General features: G+C 35.5%; 1 protein-coding gene and 1 pseudogene across 1 annotated transcript; both read right to left on the bottom strand.

Annotated features, from left to right (window-relative positions):
* Window positions 1–15,463: 15,463 nt before the first annotated feature.
* LOC117905950 lies at window positions 15,464–17,017 on the bottom strand (annotated as a pseudogene).
* Window positions 17,018–17,028: 11 nt separating this feature from the next.
* LOC117905942 (protein REDUCED WALL ACETYLATION 1-like) lies at window positions 17,029–17,892 on the bottom strand (the record flags this gene model as incomplete). Its single annotated transcript, XM_034818836.1, has 1 exon — window positions 17,029–17,892. A coding segment is annotated over exon 1 (864 nt), but the record flags the coding sequence as incomplete, so codon positions are not given.
* Window positions 17,893–18,898: the final 1,006 nt, after the last annotated feature.

The raw sequence follows: 18,898 nt of genomic DNA, 5'->3' as shown, positions 1-18,898 counted from the left end.
TGCGCGGGGCTCTCCTCTAGTCTTGGCCATGGCTGAAATGGAGAAAAGTGGTTGTTCATGAGTTCCAGAGGGTACTCAGCTGGTGCGCAGGGCTCTGTTGGCATTTTAGCAACTTCCCTTAGCTTTGCAAGGTGTTTTTGCAAACTTCCCTCCATTTTGCAAGTCAATTTCACAATTTGAAGGTCATTTCTAAGCTTGGAGGTGATTTGGCAGCCATTTCTAAGCTTGGAGATCATTTCATAACCATTTCGAAGCTTGGAGGTGATTTTGCAGCCCAAAAGTGCCCTGTAAAATGGAGCTTTGGCTGCGAAATTGGAAGTTTTTACGTTCGCAGCCATTTTGCAGCTTTTTAAATACCCTGCGAAATTGGGACTTTGGCTGCGAAATTGGGAGTTTTTATGCTTCACAACCGTTTCGCAGCTGCGAAATAAGGGTCACCGTGCTGCAAAAATGGCACTCGTGTGCCAAAAGTTGGTTTTGCAGCTTCGAAATCCTCTGCGAAATGGAGCTTTCCTCTGCGGAAATGAGATCTTTCATGCTTTGGTGGTTCGCAGCCCACTTCGCAGCTGCGAAATTGGGGTTACTGTACCGCGGAATGGCACTCGTGTGCTAAAAGGTGACTTCGCAGCTGCGAAACACCCCGCGGAATGGAGAAATCGTTGAGAAATCGCTGCGGAATTGGGGCTTTTTACGCCTTAGTGGTTCGCAGAGCACTTCGCAGCTGCGAAATTGGGGTTCCTGTGCTGCGGAGTGGCACTCGTGTGCCAAAAGGTGGTTTCGCAGCTGCGAAACACCCCGCGGAATGGAGAAATCATTGAGAAATCGCTGCGGAATTGGGGCTTTTTATGCCTTAGTGGTTCGCAGACCACTTCGCAGCTGCGAAATTGGGGTTCCTGTGCTGCGGAGTGGCACTCGTGTGCCAAACACCGGTTTTGCAGCTGCGAAATCGTTCGCAGAGGGCTAAAAAGTGTTGCGAAGTGATTTTTCAGCAAAAGGCCGATTTCGCAGAGGCTGCGAAATCTCGCAGACCCCTGTTTTTCACCTGTTTTTGCTCTGTTTTTGCTCTGTTTTCGCTCCGATTTCTTCCCGATTTCTTCCTTTGCAATTCCTCTTGATTTTGATCATCCAAAAACCTATATTACAACAAAACAAACTAGAATTAAAGCATTAAAATCAAAATTAAAGCATTGAAATCAAAATTAAAACATTGAAATCAAAATTAAAACAAGTAATAAATAAAACAAAAAGCTATGGACTAGTTAGTCTTTAGAAAGACTAAGTCCATCAAAAAATTTGATCCTGATTCAGCTTGCCCGGATCCCATATGAAGTTAGCATCCTTTATTAGAGATTTGCTATGTATGATGGCAACAAAACCAATTCCCTTTTTGCCATACAAAGCTTGGAGAAAAAGCGGATGCATGTGTTTCTTCATTTTTTCCTTGATGACTATCCTCTGTGGTTCTTCATCCAATTTAAGATCATAGTCATCTTTCTCTATGCTTTTCCCATTTTTCTTTCCTTTGATTTCCTCCCTATTTTCTTTCTCTGTTTCACTCTCTACCTTATGCTCTAGCTTGCATGTGGGCAGATCAACCTCTTTACCACTCAAAGTGATCACTTCTTTGACTTCCCTATTTTGTGAAGATTCTCCCTCCTTAGCCTCCATTTCATGGATACTCATGGAATTTTGATAAGGTTGAGAAGGAGAGTTTTCTTTCTCTTGCACTGTGTTGAGGTTGGCAAACCTTGAGATTGAATCTTGGAGATTATCTATCTTCTGAGATAGATAATTTTGCACTTCATCCATCTTTTTCTCTACACAGTCATTTCTTTGACTGAGCTGAGCATTGATGGATTTGTTAGCTTCAACAAAGTCTTCCATGACCTTGTTAAGATTCATCATAGCTTGTTCAAGGTTTGAGGCTTGCTGTGGTGCTTGAGCAGGCTGCTGATACTGAGGTGGCTGTGGTTTCCAAGAGAAATTTGGATGGTCCCTCCAATTGGAATTGTAGGTGTTGCAATCACCAAACATTTCCCTCTCCGTTGGAATGATAGGACACTCTTCCACCAAGTGCTCATAAGATAGACAAATGGCACAAGGCATAGGTTGCAATGGTGTCTGAGAGATGGCTTGCACTTCTTGCATGTTCTTCATTTCTAGCTCATCCAATCTCCTTTCCATAGCTGCAATCTCTACCTTCATGTCCATGCCATCATTCAAAATATACATCTCACCCTTAGCTTTAGGTTGAGACATCATTCTTCCCATATCTCTAGCATTTGGTTCATCCCATCCTCTTGAGACTTTAGCCACATAACTGATGAAGTTCATGGCTTCCTCTGCTATCTCGTATTCAATATGGCATGCACAACTAGCAATTTGTGAATTAAAAACAGAGAAAACAAAAGAAAACAAAAGAAAAACAATTCAAAAAAAATTAAGACTAACTAAAACTAGCTGAAAGGTTAACTAAAACATAAATAAAGAAAAAGAACAATTAAAAAGAGTTAGTAAAAAGAAAAGAAAAGTCACCAAACTTGTGATGAAGATCACAAGTGTTCTCAAAAGATCATATCACTGCAAAGTGGCACCATCCCCGGCAGCGGTGCCATTTGATTCATGCCTAATTGGTGTCTCAGCTGATTCGTGTCCAGCTGGTGCCCCTTGATTGAGGGATTAATCAACAAAATTTATAACCTATTACACCATATACTAGGGTAGCAAAGACAAAGCTACTATAGCATAGTGGCTCTAGGATCGTTCACTGGGATGGGTTTTCACTTCACAAATGATATTAATTCAAAGCTGAATTGGTGCCTTTTCATTTCAAGGTTAGCTTTAAAAGAAAACATAAAAATGCTTGAATGAAAAAGGAAAGGTTTTAAGCTAACCAAAAGTAGTAACTGATTTTAATTACAAAGAAAAGTGTTTCTTGGAGTTTCAGATCACTAGGCTCAGATTCCTCATACAAAAATGAGAGTTCCGGTCACTTGTTTATTTTCCTCGCATTAGAGAATTAACATATAGTTCCTTCTCCAACCGGTGTTGTACAGATGCTTCCCATTAATGGGTTCAAACACTAAATCCCTCTCACTGATGCACCTTGCAATGGCTCATACCTCTCACCTAGCACTTGCCATTCAAAGTGATCTTTAACCTTGGATTACCCGTCAAAAGCTCGCAAGAGATAACTAATGGATGTCTCCTTGGAGTCCAAAAGCTTACCAAGTGTTGGCTATTCTAGAAAATCCTACCTTCAAGTCACCTCCCAGAGGCTCGCAAGGGGTAAACTAGTGAATCTCCATGGACGGAGATCACTTGCCTTACCAAGTGTTGGCCCAGGTGATTTAAAGGTGTTTTAAGTTAACTAAAAAGATAAAAACCATCAACGGGTCACACTTTCTCTTCATTAAAAACTAAAACAACAAAACTTCCAATTTATGCATGTGGAAACTTACCCGGTTACCTTAGCTCCAAGAGACAAAAAGCCTAGCCACTCATCCTCTGAGAAAACATCTCAGAGAATGTTTGGCTAGCAAGAAAATGAAAATGAAAGAGAAGACAAGAATATATAGGAAAAACAGAGCAAGTGCTCTGTATTTTACTTCCTTCCCAAAACTGTACAAAGGATCCCCTGGAACCACCCGAACCCCCAAGAACAGGCTCCTCGGGCTCCCTTAATACCACAATTACAATGATAGCTATTACCTTGATATTTTTGCCAAATTCCTAACTTAAAAGCTAAGGAAATCTATCATTGGTGACTTACAAGGAGAATTTGGGCATTTAGGCAACAAAAATCTAATGAAAAATATCTCCAAGTGTCGGTTACAAATATCGGGAAGCACTAAGGACCACTTCGCAGGTGACAAGTGAGGTCTGCGAGATTTCGCAGGTGCACAAGAGGAGCTGCGAAATTTCTTCATAGCAGGCAGCTGCTTCAACACCTTAGCAAAGTGGACTTCCATCATGTGGTGTTTGGCTTCCATCGCGGCGTGAAGCTTCAGGGGAACTCCATAGCACTGTGCAAAAAGGCTGCGAAATCACTTCGCAACAAAAATGGTGATTTCGCAGCACTTTTCTGAAGCCTTCCTTCAGCTTGGAGCAGTTGTCTTCCAAAGGCTGTAACTTCCTCATTTCAGCTCCAAATTGCACACGGTTTGAAGCATTGGATTGTTGACTTCCTAAGCTTTGAAAATGGTATATAGCATGTAGAAAATGGACTTCGGAAAGTGCTCCAAAAGTGGCTGCAGTGACTGTCATCAAGAATGCTTCATGGCTGGCTTTTCTTTGCTTTCCCTTTGCATTCCAGACTTGTTTATGGCAAAAGTGCTTCAAGGCTTTGATTCTTCATTCCTCTAAGCTTCACATTGCTTGCCAAGGATTCCATATAACTCTCCTCAATCTCCTAATGCTTTGGTGATCAAAATACTAACAAAAACACCAAAACTTACACATTTTGATTAGAATTGATTGAAAGGGGCCTTAACATGCTAATTGGGTTAAAAGGCACTAACTACTACTCAAAAGTGTTTAAAAGGATTAATTAGAAGCTATCAAATAGCACTTTTTGAGTAGTAATCACCACACCCTCCTCCTCGCTCCGGCAGAACCTCCGTTTCCAAAAACTATTATTACAAGGACTCCTCGTCTTCATCATGGGGATTCAGTGATCTCGAGATCAAGAGAAGAAAGAGGATCGTGTTGTATAAGGCTTATGGCGTTGAGGGAAAGATGAAGGCCTCCTTGAGAGGTGGGTTTCATTGGGTTAAGAACGGAGCTAGAAGATTTTTTTTTTTTTTTTTAAATTGGGCAAAATCAAAGAATTTGCATTTGGGTAAAAAAATTGTTATTTTTGCACATTGACCCGCACTTCTTCTTCCTCTTCAAACCCAAACCCCCAAAGTACAGAAACCAATTTCCTTCAGTGCTCTTATCTCTCTATGTCAATCTTTCTTTTTTTTCTTCTCCATCATTTTTTGGTGTTTTTTTTCTTCCGTTCACAAGTAGAAACCACAAAAACAACTTGAGATTTTTAAAATTTTCAAAGGTTGTTTTTAATTTTTCATTTTCCTCTATTTGGTTAGTAAGAAAGCTAAGGAAAATGAGGGAAAAAAAACTTACCTAGCCACTGCAAGATGTTGCTAGTGGAGCTGCTAGTGGAAGCCGTAGATGGTGGGAGCCACAGACGGTGAGGAGAGATGGTAGGAGCCGCAGAGAAGAGAAAATAATAGTTAGGGTTTCTTTGTTGAATGATTTCGGATGAAAAATTGGGTCTTTAGAGTAAAAGTTTGTTGATGTGGATTCAAAAGACTAGTTTGACAAATAGTTTGAAAGATGTATTAGTTTGGTTTTTTTTTTTTTTTTTAAGTAAACACTACTTTGGCTGCAAACTCTCATTCTAATATTTGTAAGGCCCATGTTGTGTTTGATAAATCACTTTCTTCTCATGTAAATACCTAGCACCTTTGGTAATGTCGTTGATGATAGAAGCTCTAGTAGACTATTCAAGGGCCTTCCCACTGTTATCAATCACATCCAGATATTGCAGCAAGCTTCCATTGGGAATAGTATCATAGATGAGAAAACACTCTTCCTTGCCTTAGTCCAGAACATCAGCAACGAGAAAAGACCCTGAAATATTCTTACCGATGTTGGAGCATTCCATACACCCATTATCAAACCCCTCTTTTCTCATTTGCTTAAGTAGTACAACTTCCACACTAAACAAAAGAAAGACAATAGGTCCCCAGTTCACATAATGCAGGTCTATAACAAACCATCTCGGAGGCTCTAGTTCAGGAATTGCCACTTCTTTTTTGGTTGTTAACCTCCCTCTTCTAACGGCTGTGACTACTGATGACTGAACCACTGGACAAGCGGTTGTGACTACTGATGATTGAACCACTGGACAAAAATATCATTAATCAACACAATTACATACTGGGGAACTAGCCTGGATTCTTTATAACCATGTCCTAGTCCACTGTAGTCCTTTGTGGTGGTAATTCTATGAAGATTAAAAATCCCCAATGATACACATTTCCTTCCTCACAAACCCACCATGCTCACAACATATAATCAATGCAGAAGCATAAGCAAGCTCAGATATCCAAAATACTTAATATTGCTTCTCCCAAATAGAAAATTGGAGACTTTAAACCAACCACAAATTCTTGAAAGTGAACCAAACCCATATGGAAAACATTCGACTTAGTACAGCAGCCACAGTCTTGCCACGAACCTTGATTTGATTAATGCTCAAGAGAGATGTTGGAGACTTCAAGAACTTGTGGGCTTCTCAACGTAATAGCGTCTTTGTCCCTGATCCTCTCCTATGGCCCTCAGCCATTTCCAGAAAAATTCACACTGTCGAAGCAGCCTCTCATCTTCTGCTGTACATCCCCTTCATCCATGGAGAAAATCCTCCTCATCAAATCCGTGAGTCCTTTCCCCAATAATGGTCTCCCTCTTTTTTAAAACTCACTTCTTTTCTTTTATTCTATCTCTGTTTTTTTCCAAAAGAAAACTTTCCTTTCTCCTGCCAAAAAATCTGCCACTTTCCTTTATCCAAAACTCTGGTGATCCTCCTTCCAAAATAGATGGCAACCCGTTTCCTCAAGCAAAAAAAAAAAATGCCATAAATAAGAGTTAGAAAACTTATAATATAATATAATATAATATAATAAAACAAAAATAATAAATAAAATAAAAAGTAATAAATAAATAATAAAAAAGAAAGCCACGTAGGCCACACAAGTCATGCAATTCATGAAACCATGCAAGTTATGCAAAAATAAGTGGGTCTAAAAGCGTGCCTAAGTAAGCTTAAGTGGGCTAAGTGCATTTAAATGGGTCCAAGTGTGCAATCCTAAAAGTGAACCTAAAAGCTATCCTAAAAATGAAGGGAAAAAAAAAAACCTAAGTTTAAATTAAGGATGCTAAGAGTCACAATGGGATTAGATAAATCCCTCAACCAGAGTCTCCGAGGCAACTCAAAAAAGGTAAGTAGTATGAGTAGTAATGGGCTACCAAGGAACTACTGTGGAGCACTGGAAGTGAACTTAAAGACATGTGCTAAAGGGATAAAATTGAGGGTCTACAAGCATATTTCGATATTTGAAAATTAGAGTTTAGGGGCCCCTTTAAGTATTTTAAGCATATAATGGTGAAATCATTTTGAAATGAAACGGCCATTCTTAAGCCCTTAATGCTACAATTTGGAAAATATATGAGATTTTGGGAAGATTAAATATTTTACATGGGAATCCAATTAACAAATTGACACTTCAATTCAATTTGAAAGCACTTTTGTTGAAAATATTCCAACTAAGGGAACCTATAGGTGTCCTAGTTGTGTTAATAGAAATAAGAATCATTCCATGGTGAGAAAATAACCTAAAGGATCCATTTCTCCTCAATAGTTTGTTATATTTGGTTAAGACAATTTAATTTCCTCTTTTTTTTCTTTTTTTTTTATCACAAAATAAACTTTTAACAATCCTTTTGCTCAAGGAAAATTAAAAGAAAGAATTTTCCAAAAAAATCTAGTTTTCACTCTCTACATCATTCCATCTCACCTACATTCTAAAATCACCTCCTTGATGTTTGACATCCGATTCACCGAATTTTTTAAGCTACAACCACATTCCTATGCATAGGGAACCACCACTTTATTTACACATTTTTGGGAGTGATCAAGTGCCTTGTAGGAGAACTACAACTAAGAATGGTGATCTTGGTGTATCTTCTCAGTATGCTTTCTATTAATTTTTTATTTTTCAATTTCATATTTTCACCATTTTTTTTATTTTTTTTTTAAAAGAACAATTCCTTCTAAGCTCTGAAACAACATGTATACTCTTTCTTGTTAATTATCTTTGTTGCTGCTAAATATAAGTCCTTTTGAAGATGACCTAACCACTATACAAGCTACTAGGTTTTTATTTTTGGTTTAAGGATTGAGAGTGTCAACAGCTAATCTAGTTTATTTCTTCATGTGCAAACTTCACTGTTAAATACATTTATAAAATTTGATAAAAGAAAGTGAACTAAAAATTGAGAAACCAACAACAATCTAGATTACCCTAAATTTGATAAAAGAATCATTTGGGATAGTTCAATATATGAATTTCCAAATTGCATCATCATCTTCCTTTATAATATTAGGCTAAAATAATTGTGAAATATTATTTGTTTGATCAATACCCATCTAATATTTTGGGTTTGACAATTACTACATACAAATTATATAATATTCAAAATAACATTTCAACTATTATATACAAAGTAAAATAACATAATACTATTTTACTATTCATACAATATTGGTATTAAGTACATCATCAGCAAAGAGATCTTCAAACTTGTAGGAAACATCCAAAGAATAGTAATCCTCTCATTGTAATTTCATATAACCTGCAACCAATATCATAAAATTGAAAAAAAAAAATGCACAAAAACTTCAATTATATTGTATTTGATAGCTAAGAATTAGGAATGAATGAAAAAAAAAATTAATTCCTAAAATTTTTTCTCCTAATAACCAACCTATCATTCTAATGAATACAAATTATTCAATAGATACAAATGAGATTATCATTAAAAAATAAATTGATGAACCCACAAAAGATATCAAACAATTATACTTACATTAATAATTTGTTGAACCTTCTTGTCTCATTTTATTGAGTCTTAATCTTGTAGTACTTATCAACATATACCTAAATGTAAAAGAAAAGAAAGTCAAGTTCTAGAAACTGATTAGATTCAAAATCCATGATCTAGGAAGTTCCTACTATATATCATCCTTAAACAAAAAAGAAAAAAAATACCCAGACAAGCTTTGTCATTTTTTGTTGGCATAAAGAAAGATGTTGATTTAGTACATGGAATTTGGTCATGTGTGCTCTAATGTGCTAAGGACCTTGTCAATTGCAACGTCTTTATCAAGGGAAATATTTTATCAATCACAAATCCTTTGGTTACTCCTTAGAACTCATTTATATGTAACAATGGTTTTAATCGTTTACTCTAGAAAGAAGCATTAAATCATTATTCTAATTGATGAAGAATGATTTCTTAATCAAAACCAATGAGAAACCAAACTTCTCTAGGTAATGAATACAAATTATTTCACAGATATATATAAGGTTATTATTTAAAAAGAAAAAAATCAACCCATAAATAGAGATCAAACAATTATACTTACATCAACAATATGTTGAACCTTCTTGTCTCATTTTGTTGAGTCTTCATCTTATAGTACTTATCAACATACCCCTGAATGTAAAATAAAAAGAATTTAAGTTTTAAAAAAACTAGTTAAATTAAAAAAAAATCCATGATTTAAGAAGTTCCTAGTATATATCATCCTTAAAGAAAAAGACTCACCTGGACAAGTTTAGCGATTTTTGGTTGGCATAAAGAAAGGTGTTATTATGCAGTACATGGAATTTGGTCACACTCTAATGTGCTAAGCACTTTATTGACTATCATGTCTTTATCAAGACAAATAGTTCATCAATCACAATTCCCTTGGTTATTCCTTAAAACTCAATTACATGTAAGAATACTTTCAATCATTTACTCTAAAAGAAACATTGAATCATTAATTATTACAAAAATATTAATGCCCAGAGGTAAGTTAAGAATATCACTCATTATTCATGTAGGCTTCATTTGGTTTCTAAGAAAACAAGATAAAACTAATTAAAGGCAAATATCATAATTCAGGGCAAAATAGAGAAAAACATTATATTTATTAGGTTAGAGCCCTTAAAAGCAATGGCATGATGTAACATTTTGATTTCATTGTATATGATATAAATTTTACTTTACTATTCTACTTCATTATGATATATTTGAGCATTTTGGCCTAATTACTTGTATTGTACATGACTTGAGTATATTAAGAATTGCACAAAAAATTCAAGTTGGAGTTCCTTACAAGTTGATGATTTTGTTCATAGCTAGTTTATAGATTTAGGTAATCCATCAGAAGTCATAGTGGACTACTCCCTAATTGGTGGTATGACTTACCTTGGTCATCAGAATGAGTTTCTAATGATGAGTGTATTAGTGTGTATGTTACATATTGAACAGGACCTACGAAGAGTCATGATCAATGGTTATTACGCTATTATGACTTTTCCAAGATACTAGGTTACATGGGTTTTAAAACTTGAGAGAATATTATGTTAATGTTAAGGTTATCAGTTTCTTTGACCTTTGAGTAAAGTCATAAAGTGATCATACATTCTCTATGGATCAGATAACTTCTGTTTTAGGCTAGTGACAACATATATTAGAGGTACCATGATATCTTATGGGTTTGGGATAGTTCGTCCTTTTCAGTAATTCTAACGATTTATGATCATGTAGTCTATAGTCATAACAATTCCTTCAATAGAATTTGACATATGTCCTTTATGGATAAAAATATGTTAGTTGATCATTGTGTAAAAGGATTTGAGACTTAAGGATTAAGAGGCAATCCTAAAAGATTAATAATTATTACTTTGTTAGATTATAGACATTAGTTCATGCGAACTTATATGCAATGGATAGTATGTCACAAACTTTTACTTTTGTATTTCGATTTAATAACATAAGATACTAGAATGTAGTTGACTCTATTTAATTAGGAGAATGTTAAGTAAACTTGAGAATTGATTATGATGAAGTCAATATTTTGCTATAATTCCTAGTGGTCCTACTCAAACTCACACTCTTTAATGACATTTATTTTAAGATAGTTTATTAGTATTTAATCATAAGTCCCTATGTAAAATTGTCCTTATACAAAAACACCTTTATGCACACATATAATTAAATGGATTGTAGGTTTTCTTTTTAGGCTTCTTAATTAATTAAAGCCCTTTGAACTAATTAATTAAGTAGGACTAATTGTACTAGATTAAGTGACCCAAGCCCATGGGATGGACCCTAGTCACTTAAGCTCAATTAAGAGTTTATATAAACCCCTTTAAGGTTTATGCTTAGACTAGTGGTTTTTTTACTTTGTTTGGAGAAAAACCCTAGGCACCACTCATTATAGAGAGAAACCCACACTTTTTCATTGCCAAGATGGCCAAAAGAAAGTCATCAAGTGGAAGATCGAGAGGTATTCAAGATTTGTACTATGAATTGGAAAAAGGATTTTGGAACATCCAAATCCAATGGTAATTTGTTGAAAAATTAAACTTCTTTTATTGCCTAGTATCTTAGTCAAATTTATCCTTTAATCTAGGTTAAAACAACATTAAGTCTAGTGGCTTATTGCAACTATTTAATGAGAATTTAACTTTCTATTTTTTAGAAACAAAAACAACAATTACATAAAACTCAAAAGTTTTTTTCCTTTTTCAAATGTTTTCTAGATGGCCATAGAACATGTTGATGCAAAGAATATTGATGATAGAAATTAAGTGTGAAGAGGAAGTGATTGAATTTAGGATTTTCTATATGTCCTTCCACTTGCTAGTACAATGCCTTGCTATGCCAACACATAGGGGCCTCTTCCTTCTCCAACATCCATTTCTACTTTAAATTCCCCATATGCTAGGATCTACAACCTCTTTTTACTTCAATGTCCACTTCTACTTTAGACTTCCCATTCTCCTCCCATATTCCTTTAGTCATAGTTAACATGAAGACCATGTCATACTATTGATTCCTCTAGTACCAAAAATAGAGAAATTTTCTTTCACATGCAAATGAACTCTTCATTTAGCTAATATAAGCTAAAAATATCAAAAGAAACACATTGATAAAAGATTGTCTTTTGTTCTTCTTAGTAAAAAGTGTTGATTTATTGGTTTAGTTTGACAAATTTATTTTATTTCTTGGTAATTAGGATGCAACATACCTCCTTGTCTTATAGTTGATAAGTCAACTTTGAAATAGTTTAGAGATGTCTTCCAATTGTCTCAATGTCGATATTAGTCAAGGTTTGAATGCATTTGAGATTACTAAAGCTTATGGAATGGCCGCAATATGATTTCTGGTGTGGATTGAGGAGAAAATTGCATGAGAAACAAAGTTGGGATTATTTTTTTAGTGGGAACATTTGAATGCCCAATAAGAAGAGTTCATATGTCCGACATGACATTCGAACATTCCTTATGGAACATTCAAATGTTTAGCCCAATGTTTAGTACAACTAGTTTTTTTTTTTTTTTTTTTGGTATAATTTCATTTTGACTTTTTTTCGGGGTCATTTGGTAAAATTAAAGGTTTAATGTTTTCCAAAATTAACCTTAGGTTTTCTCAAGTATGAAAAACATTGTTTTGTAGAAATTTAGAACTCTAGCGAATATAACCACTCATTCAGCTTATGTCTCCATCTCTCAAATCTTTTAAGGTAGTTCTTCAAATTATCTATTGGCTACAACAAAAGTTAGAGGTTCACACCACATAAAATTCGATAAGGGATTCAAGGGATCCACTAAGGAGCATAGGAAAGTGATACGTTTGAGATATAGAAGAGTGTAGGTGTTGGTAGTATAAGGCCCTAGGGAGTAGGTGCATCAGATCAGGTAAAACCATATACCATTTTCTCATATCTAGTGGTTAAGACACTATCGTAGCTCTTACACCCTTCTAGGTCATTTTTCTCTTTTAAATCTTATGTCAAAATTGTGCAATTAGAGTTTTTTCTATGCATGGGATTGACAAACACTTAATCATTATTGATATCAAGATATAAATTGAACAAGTATATAAAAAATTAAAATTTGGGATAATTGTTTAAACTAACTACTCACTTCACTTTTACCCCTACCCCCCACCATTCCTCTCCTTCTTTCTTTTCCTCAAGGTAGGTTTATATATCAAGACAAGATCTTTAAGTTGTATCAATGCAAGTTATTCTTGAAAAATTATTTGTTTATGAGGACCCGCATTTCTCACGTACACCCCCACTCGATCGGCGAGACTCGCTTTTATTGGTGAAAAATTAGTTTTGAAAAAGTCGGAGTCGCCACTTATTTTATTTTTATTTTAAAGGGAAAATAAAACAAGAAAGAAAACCCTAAAAAAAAGTGACTATAGTTTTTGGAAAAGCATTTCTGTGAAAAACCCAAGTCTAGATCCGGGATCAGGTTACTTATTGGGAAGGTACCTCTAGGAGGTAGAACCCCTCTAAGCCCTATAAAGGTCTCTACTAACTAAGTTAAGGGAGATGTGACAATTAATTGGTTAATTATAGATACCTAAGTAGGCTAGGTGATTTAAAAAAATAACATGCCTAACAAGAAAACCAATCACAATCATGAAGAAGATTTAGGGTGCGTACCTGGACTACTTCTTAAGCGCTATCACAAGACATCAAAGTTAGTTTAAATAGTATATCATCCAGTATGCGTTTTATTAGAAATAATCAAACAATGAAACATATATATCAAAACACCCAAGCACTATCAAATATAGACATAGTTCACAATGACAAGCATATTCACAGAATTTAGAAAGTGGGTGATAGAGAGCGTACCTGGATAGCATAAGTAACTTATAACGTGCTTCCTTAGGACATGGGGGGTTAGATAATAAATAATAAAATAAGAAATCCTAGCATGCTTGTTATTTAATTAGCATAACAAAAAATTATCAAAATATATGAAATAATCAATTATCACACACATCTTGTATTCAATTCCTAAAAAAATAGATGTAAATATAGTTACAACAAATAGCAAAGATGGTAGCAAAGGTGAGTTTTGAAAAAAAAAATGATTTTATTATGTAGGGGTTTCACCAATTCCCCCAATTGATATACACGAATCTAGCCTAGAATTATCCCATTTATTTGGGACCATGAACTTGGATTCATGTTTTATTCAAAACCAAAATTTTCATTGAAAACTGAGAAAGATGCAAACCGATCAAGACATGGTTGCATATTATTTAAAAAAATGAGATTCTGATTCTAAGAACTCTAAATGAATTTTCGAAATGCACTTTAAGGAGGAACATTTTGAGAAAAGGTTTCTTTTAAAAAAAGGGAAATGATAATTTGCAAAGGGCAATATTCAAGCATCAAACATGGGCAACCCAAAAGAAAACAAAATCACAAAAGAAAAGTTTTAGACAACCAGGCCGACTAAAGTGGTGAGAGTAGGGCCAACCTTCATGGGTTTCCAATAGCCTTTAAAAAAAGGATTTGACCAACAATCACTAAGGCAACAAACTAATGATTTCCAAATCAAACAAGCTATCAAAATATTATCCAAGGCTAACATCTAGATTTCAAGAAGCACATGAATTAGGATAACAACCAATCGAGGATTAAAGCCAACAAACTTAGCATATGGAAATAATAACATGGGATCAATTAAAATAAATTAACACTCTAACGAAATATGATAAATAAAAAAAACGAAGTTTAGTGAACTTAAAAATATGAAAACAATAACATGTAATTAACTAAAATTCCAGAAAACTTATACTAAATATTAATGAATCAAAGCCGAAATTGCCATACTTAAAGCGTGAAAATAATATCATGTGATTGACTAAATTAATTAACCAAAGCTCTAAAAAACACTAAAACTAAATATCGATGGATCAAGATTAAAATTACCATACTTAAAACATAAAAATAATAATATGTGATTAACTAAATTAATTAACTAAAGTTCTAAAAACACTAAAACTAAATATTGATGGATCATGGTTAAAATTACCATACTTAAAACATGAAAATAATAACACGTGATTAACTAAATTAATTAACTAAAATTATAATCAACTACAAAATTGAATATGAATGGATTAGAATCGAAATTAACGAAATCAGAAAAAAAAAAACAAAAAACAAAAAAAAAAACACAAACACATTCAAACTAAACTAAAAAAAATAAATTATTAATAAATTAAATTGGAATAAGAAGAAACATTAACTTTATCTAATAAGATTGATTAAACTATCAAATTGAAATTACAAACACATTTGAACTAAAACAAATAAATAAGTCAGCAAATTAAAATGAAACTAAAATCGGAATTAAAAAAAGGAAACATGAAATTCATCTAAGAGGTTTAATCAAACAATTGAATTAAAATTACGAACGCATTCAAATTATAGAATAAATTAAAACTAAACTAGATTGAAATTAAACTCTATCTAAGAAAATTAATTAATTAAACTAATAAATCAACAATCAACAATCAAAACTAAACTAAAGGATAAATTAAGACAAAACTAATTAGATTAAAATCACAAACACATTTAAACTATCATATAGATTAAAATAAACTAGCATGTAACTAATGAACTACAATCACAAAAAGAAAAAGAAAAAAAAAAAGTCTATTCTAAAAAAATTGTGCCAATTGAGATTTAAAAGAGTTTATCACAAAGAATTAATTAAATCAATGAACTAACATCTAAATTAAAAAAAAAAAAAATACTTTGTCGAAAACTAATCGAAGTGGCAGCCCGATCTTTGTCCGAAGTCCTCTACTGCTCCCCAAAATTGTACGTGTCCTCTCCGGAAAAAAAATCCTCCTGTTCTTGTATGCGCCAGAGGTTTTTCTCCTCATCATCTTTTTATTCCTTCACACTTATACACTTGGAAGCACTAATACTAGCACTCTTCAATAGACTACGAGCACTGTGGTTTGGCTTCCTGGGTCCATTTTCTATATTTCCTTTCTCTAAACCCTCAGCTTTTGAAGGACTCTCAAGAGTTGTAGCAACAGAGGCAGCAGAACGCTTTTCAAATTCCTTATTTTCGTTAACAGCCTCATTAATAGGTGCACAAACCCACTCTCTAGGCAAGGAAGCGTGCTACCTCTGGAGTGGAGTGCTTTCACCTTTACCATAATACTCTTCAAGATGAGCAAACTGTCGCTTAAACCGATCAACGCCACTCGAGTACATGAAGCTACTTCGATCTCCACCACGAAGGTACTCCTGCAGCATCTGGGGATGATACTCTACGATCTCTCGATATATTAACTCCCTAACATCATCTTTTGTTAATTTCCTTCTCTCAAACTCAAACTCAAGTTTTGAAATGGGTTGAGTGGAAGGTTCACGATCTACATTTTCCAAACCATCAAAATAAGGATCAGCTAAGGCCTTGGACGATCATTAGGATCAAATGCAAGGAGACATTCCAGTAGTTGAAGAGCCAACGGATCAGCATCAGGGAATTTTTGTGAGAAGGGAATGGATGGTTTTTTTTTTTTACGCATGGTACTTAGATATCTTCTTGCCTTCTCATTCCGAATCCTTGCAATTGATTCAGCAGAAGGAGTGCCAAGCAAATCAGTCATGAGATCCAACCAGTGCGCCACATTTTTCCCCGGAAACAGCGATTTTCCTGTAAGCATTTCTGCAAATATTCATCCTATGCACCAAATATCAATCGCAGGAATGTACTTGGAGAAAAAGGAGCCACAAAGTTCAGGAGCACGGTTCCATCTGGTTGCAACATAGCCTGTCCAGAAAATAGCTGATGACACCCGAGCAAGCCCAAATACACAAATCTTCAACTTGCAGTCGGCATTAGCAAGAATTTTTTTTTTTTGGCTTCAAATCTCGATGAAATACATTTGCTGTATGTATATATTTTAGACCCCGAAGAAGCTGGTACAAGAAAAAATTGATAGTGCTCGGGAGTAAGATCATCGTTTGCCTTAATTACTTGATGAAGATTAGATTCCATCAATTCAAAAAACAATGTAAATATCTCTAAATTCTCTTCGAGAAGGCGGGAGCATGATATGTTTTGTTTCTACAATATCCAGATGCTGAAGCAACCGTAAGAGCTTGATTTCTCTTAGAATCCGTGTAGCATCAGAGACATGTTCAAAGACATCATTAATCTTCTTGATTGCAACCTTTTCTCCAGTGTGGGTATCAATTACAGAGCCAACAACACCATAACTTCCTTTGCCAACGACTTCCTGGACTTGGTATCTGCTCGCCTCTCCATATTCTGCGAAGAATTCTGTTTCTGGCATGCCCTTCTTGTGAGGATCCATGGGTCGTCGTTTGGGAACTTTGATGAGCTTAAAAGCAAGGGTTGCATATACCATAAGAGTGAAAAGCGTGTGCATGGGGCACATATAGTATAGCATAAAGTCATTGTTAAGAACAATACAGCAAAATGCCACAAAGAGATTTAGCCGCCACATCATCTGTGTAAAACGTGCAAGGCTAAAATCCTTCCTAATGTAATAATAGGAGAAGTTTCCAAATCCAGTCATCCAGACATATGCAGCAATAAAGACATGAATTGCATTGTATATCTCCGCAGCAGCAAAGTAATGGTACATTAGAAATAAAACCTGCATCCATCCTTTCCACTCCTCAGTTTGATGCCGGTTAAGATAAAGTAAGGCCTTTCTGGAGAACGCTGACTTGTCATGATGTTTCTTAAGAGAAGTCATAAAACAAACTATGATGAGAAGCAAGTAGAGAAAGATGAAGAGGTCGCGATTGTAGTTCTTAGTAGAGTCACCCAGTAACTCTGTGCAGTCACATACGTAGAAGTATGTCGGAATTGCCCCAAACTGAGACATTGCTCTCAAAGTTAATCGGTTTTCCAGCAAGAAGAAGTCATCCATTGTTAAAAACCTAATTAAGTTCACTTTGATGGATGAACTATTGAACTTTGTAGATGCTGATTTTGTAAGACCTCCTTCCAGTAAAATAGCCCGATCATCTTCCTTGATTGTCTCACTTCCCAATTCAACCAGATTATTGTCTGAATGAACTTTAGAGGGAGATGAAGACTTCTTATATTCTAAAAACTCAAAATATATCCATGCAACAAAAACAGGGATGGTTCTCAACAAAAAAAAAAAAAAAAAGACACCTGTTTGTAGGGGGCTTCCCCGTGTGACCACGTGGTAGGCCACCCTGGCTCCATGTGGCATCCTTATACCTCTGTCCGAACAAATGTAACTGGACCCGAATATCCAATCCGGATTGGAAGCACCAATAACCAGTTACGCGGTGTTCCTCTAAAAACTACGCAATGCACTCCGAGTAGGTCTCCTGACCCACTCTCACGAGCAATCATTCTCCCTATGCTAAAAGCACGCTCGATGGGACGTCATCCTGTCTCTGCAGGCGGCCAGCTGCACGCTGCTCCATACCGCCTGTAGGCTGAAATGATGAGTGAACCATCAGGTCACCCCCACTAGCAATCCCTGTCAGCTGCCTAAAGTGTGATGATTGCTCTGTCACCAACTATATATGTTGTCATCATGACTATGAAAGTCAAGAGGCCACCTCAGCACAGATGTAACAGCGTTCCAGACACTATAAAAACCCTTCTCCATCTCAAAATTGAGGTATGTGCGCATAGACACACAAGAGATGCTCTTTCTTAACTTCTAAAGGGAGGGAACCTCTAAAATTGGCTTTAATGATCTGACTTGAGCTTCGGAGGGTGTGTCCAAACAACCTGTCCGGACATCTTTTGCAGGAAAGAAGGGAAAAGTATTACTTCCAATTGACCTGGCATCAACATTGCCTAGGCGTAATCGGCGAGGAGATGACCATTCCCGTTGCACGAACTGATTCGAAACTGAGAAATAAGAGAGCAGGTGAGGGCGAAGAGGACGAGAGAGCCTAGGACAAGGTGGTGAATACATATACAGGAGAAGAAAACCCTAAGAGACAAATAGAAAGAGAGATCTGAAGCAAACAGGGAGGGAAGAAGAGATGATCTTAGGGTAGTCATTCCATGGAGAAAAGGCAGTTGTGTCTTATTGCTTTCTGGATTCCACGGCTGCTTCTGCGTGGTGATGTCCGAAACCAATGATGTCGTTATCTCCTTTTGCATTCATGGTGGAGATATAAAAAATAAAAAATCAAAAAAGATCCCCTTTCCAATCCTGCCTGGTTGCCTTTTTGAAACAAAGTCCCCTTAAATCC

The sequence above is a fragment of the Vitis riparia genome, chromosome 2, assembly GCF_004353265.1.
Source record: "Vitis riparia cultivar Riparia Gloire de Montpellier isolate 1030 chromosome 2, EGFV_Vit.rip_1.0, whole genome shotgun sequence".
NCBI lineage: Eukaryota > Viridiplantae > Streptophyta > Magnoliopsida > Vitales > Vitaceae > Vitis > Vitis riparia.
Note: the sequence above shows the minus strand (reverse complement) of the source record. Positions and strands in the feature narration are given on the sequence as shown.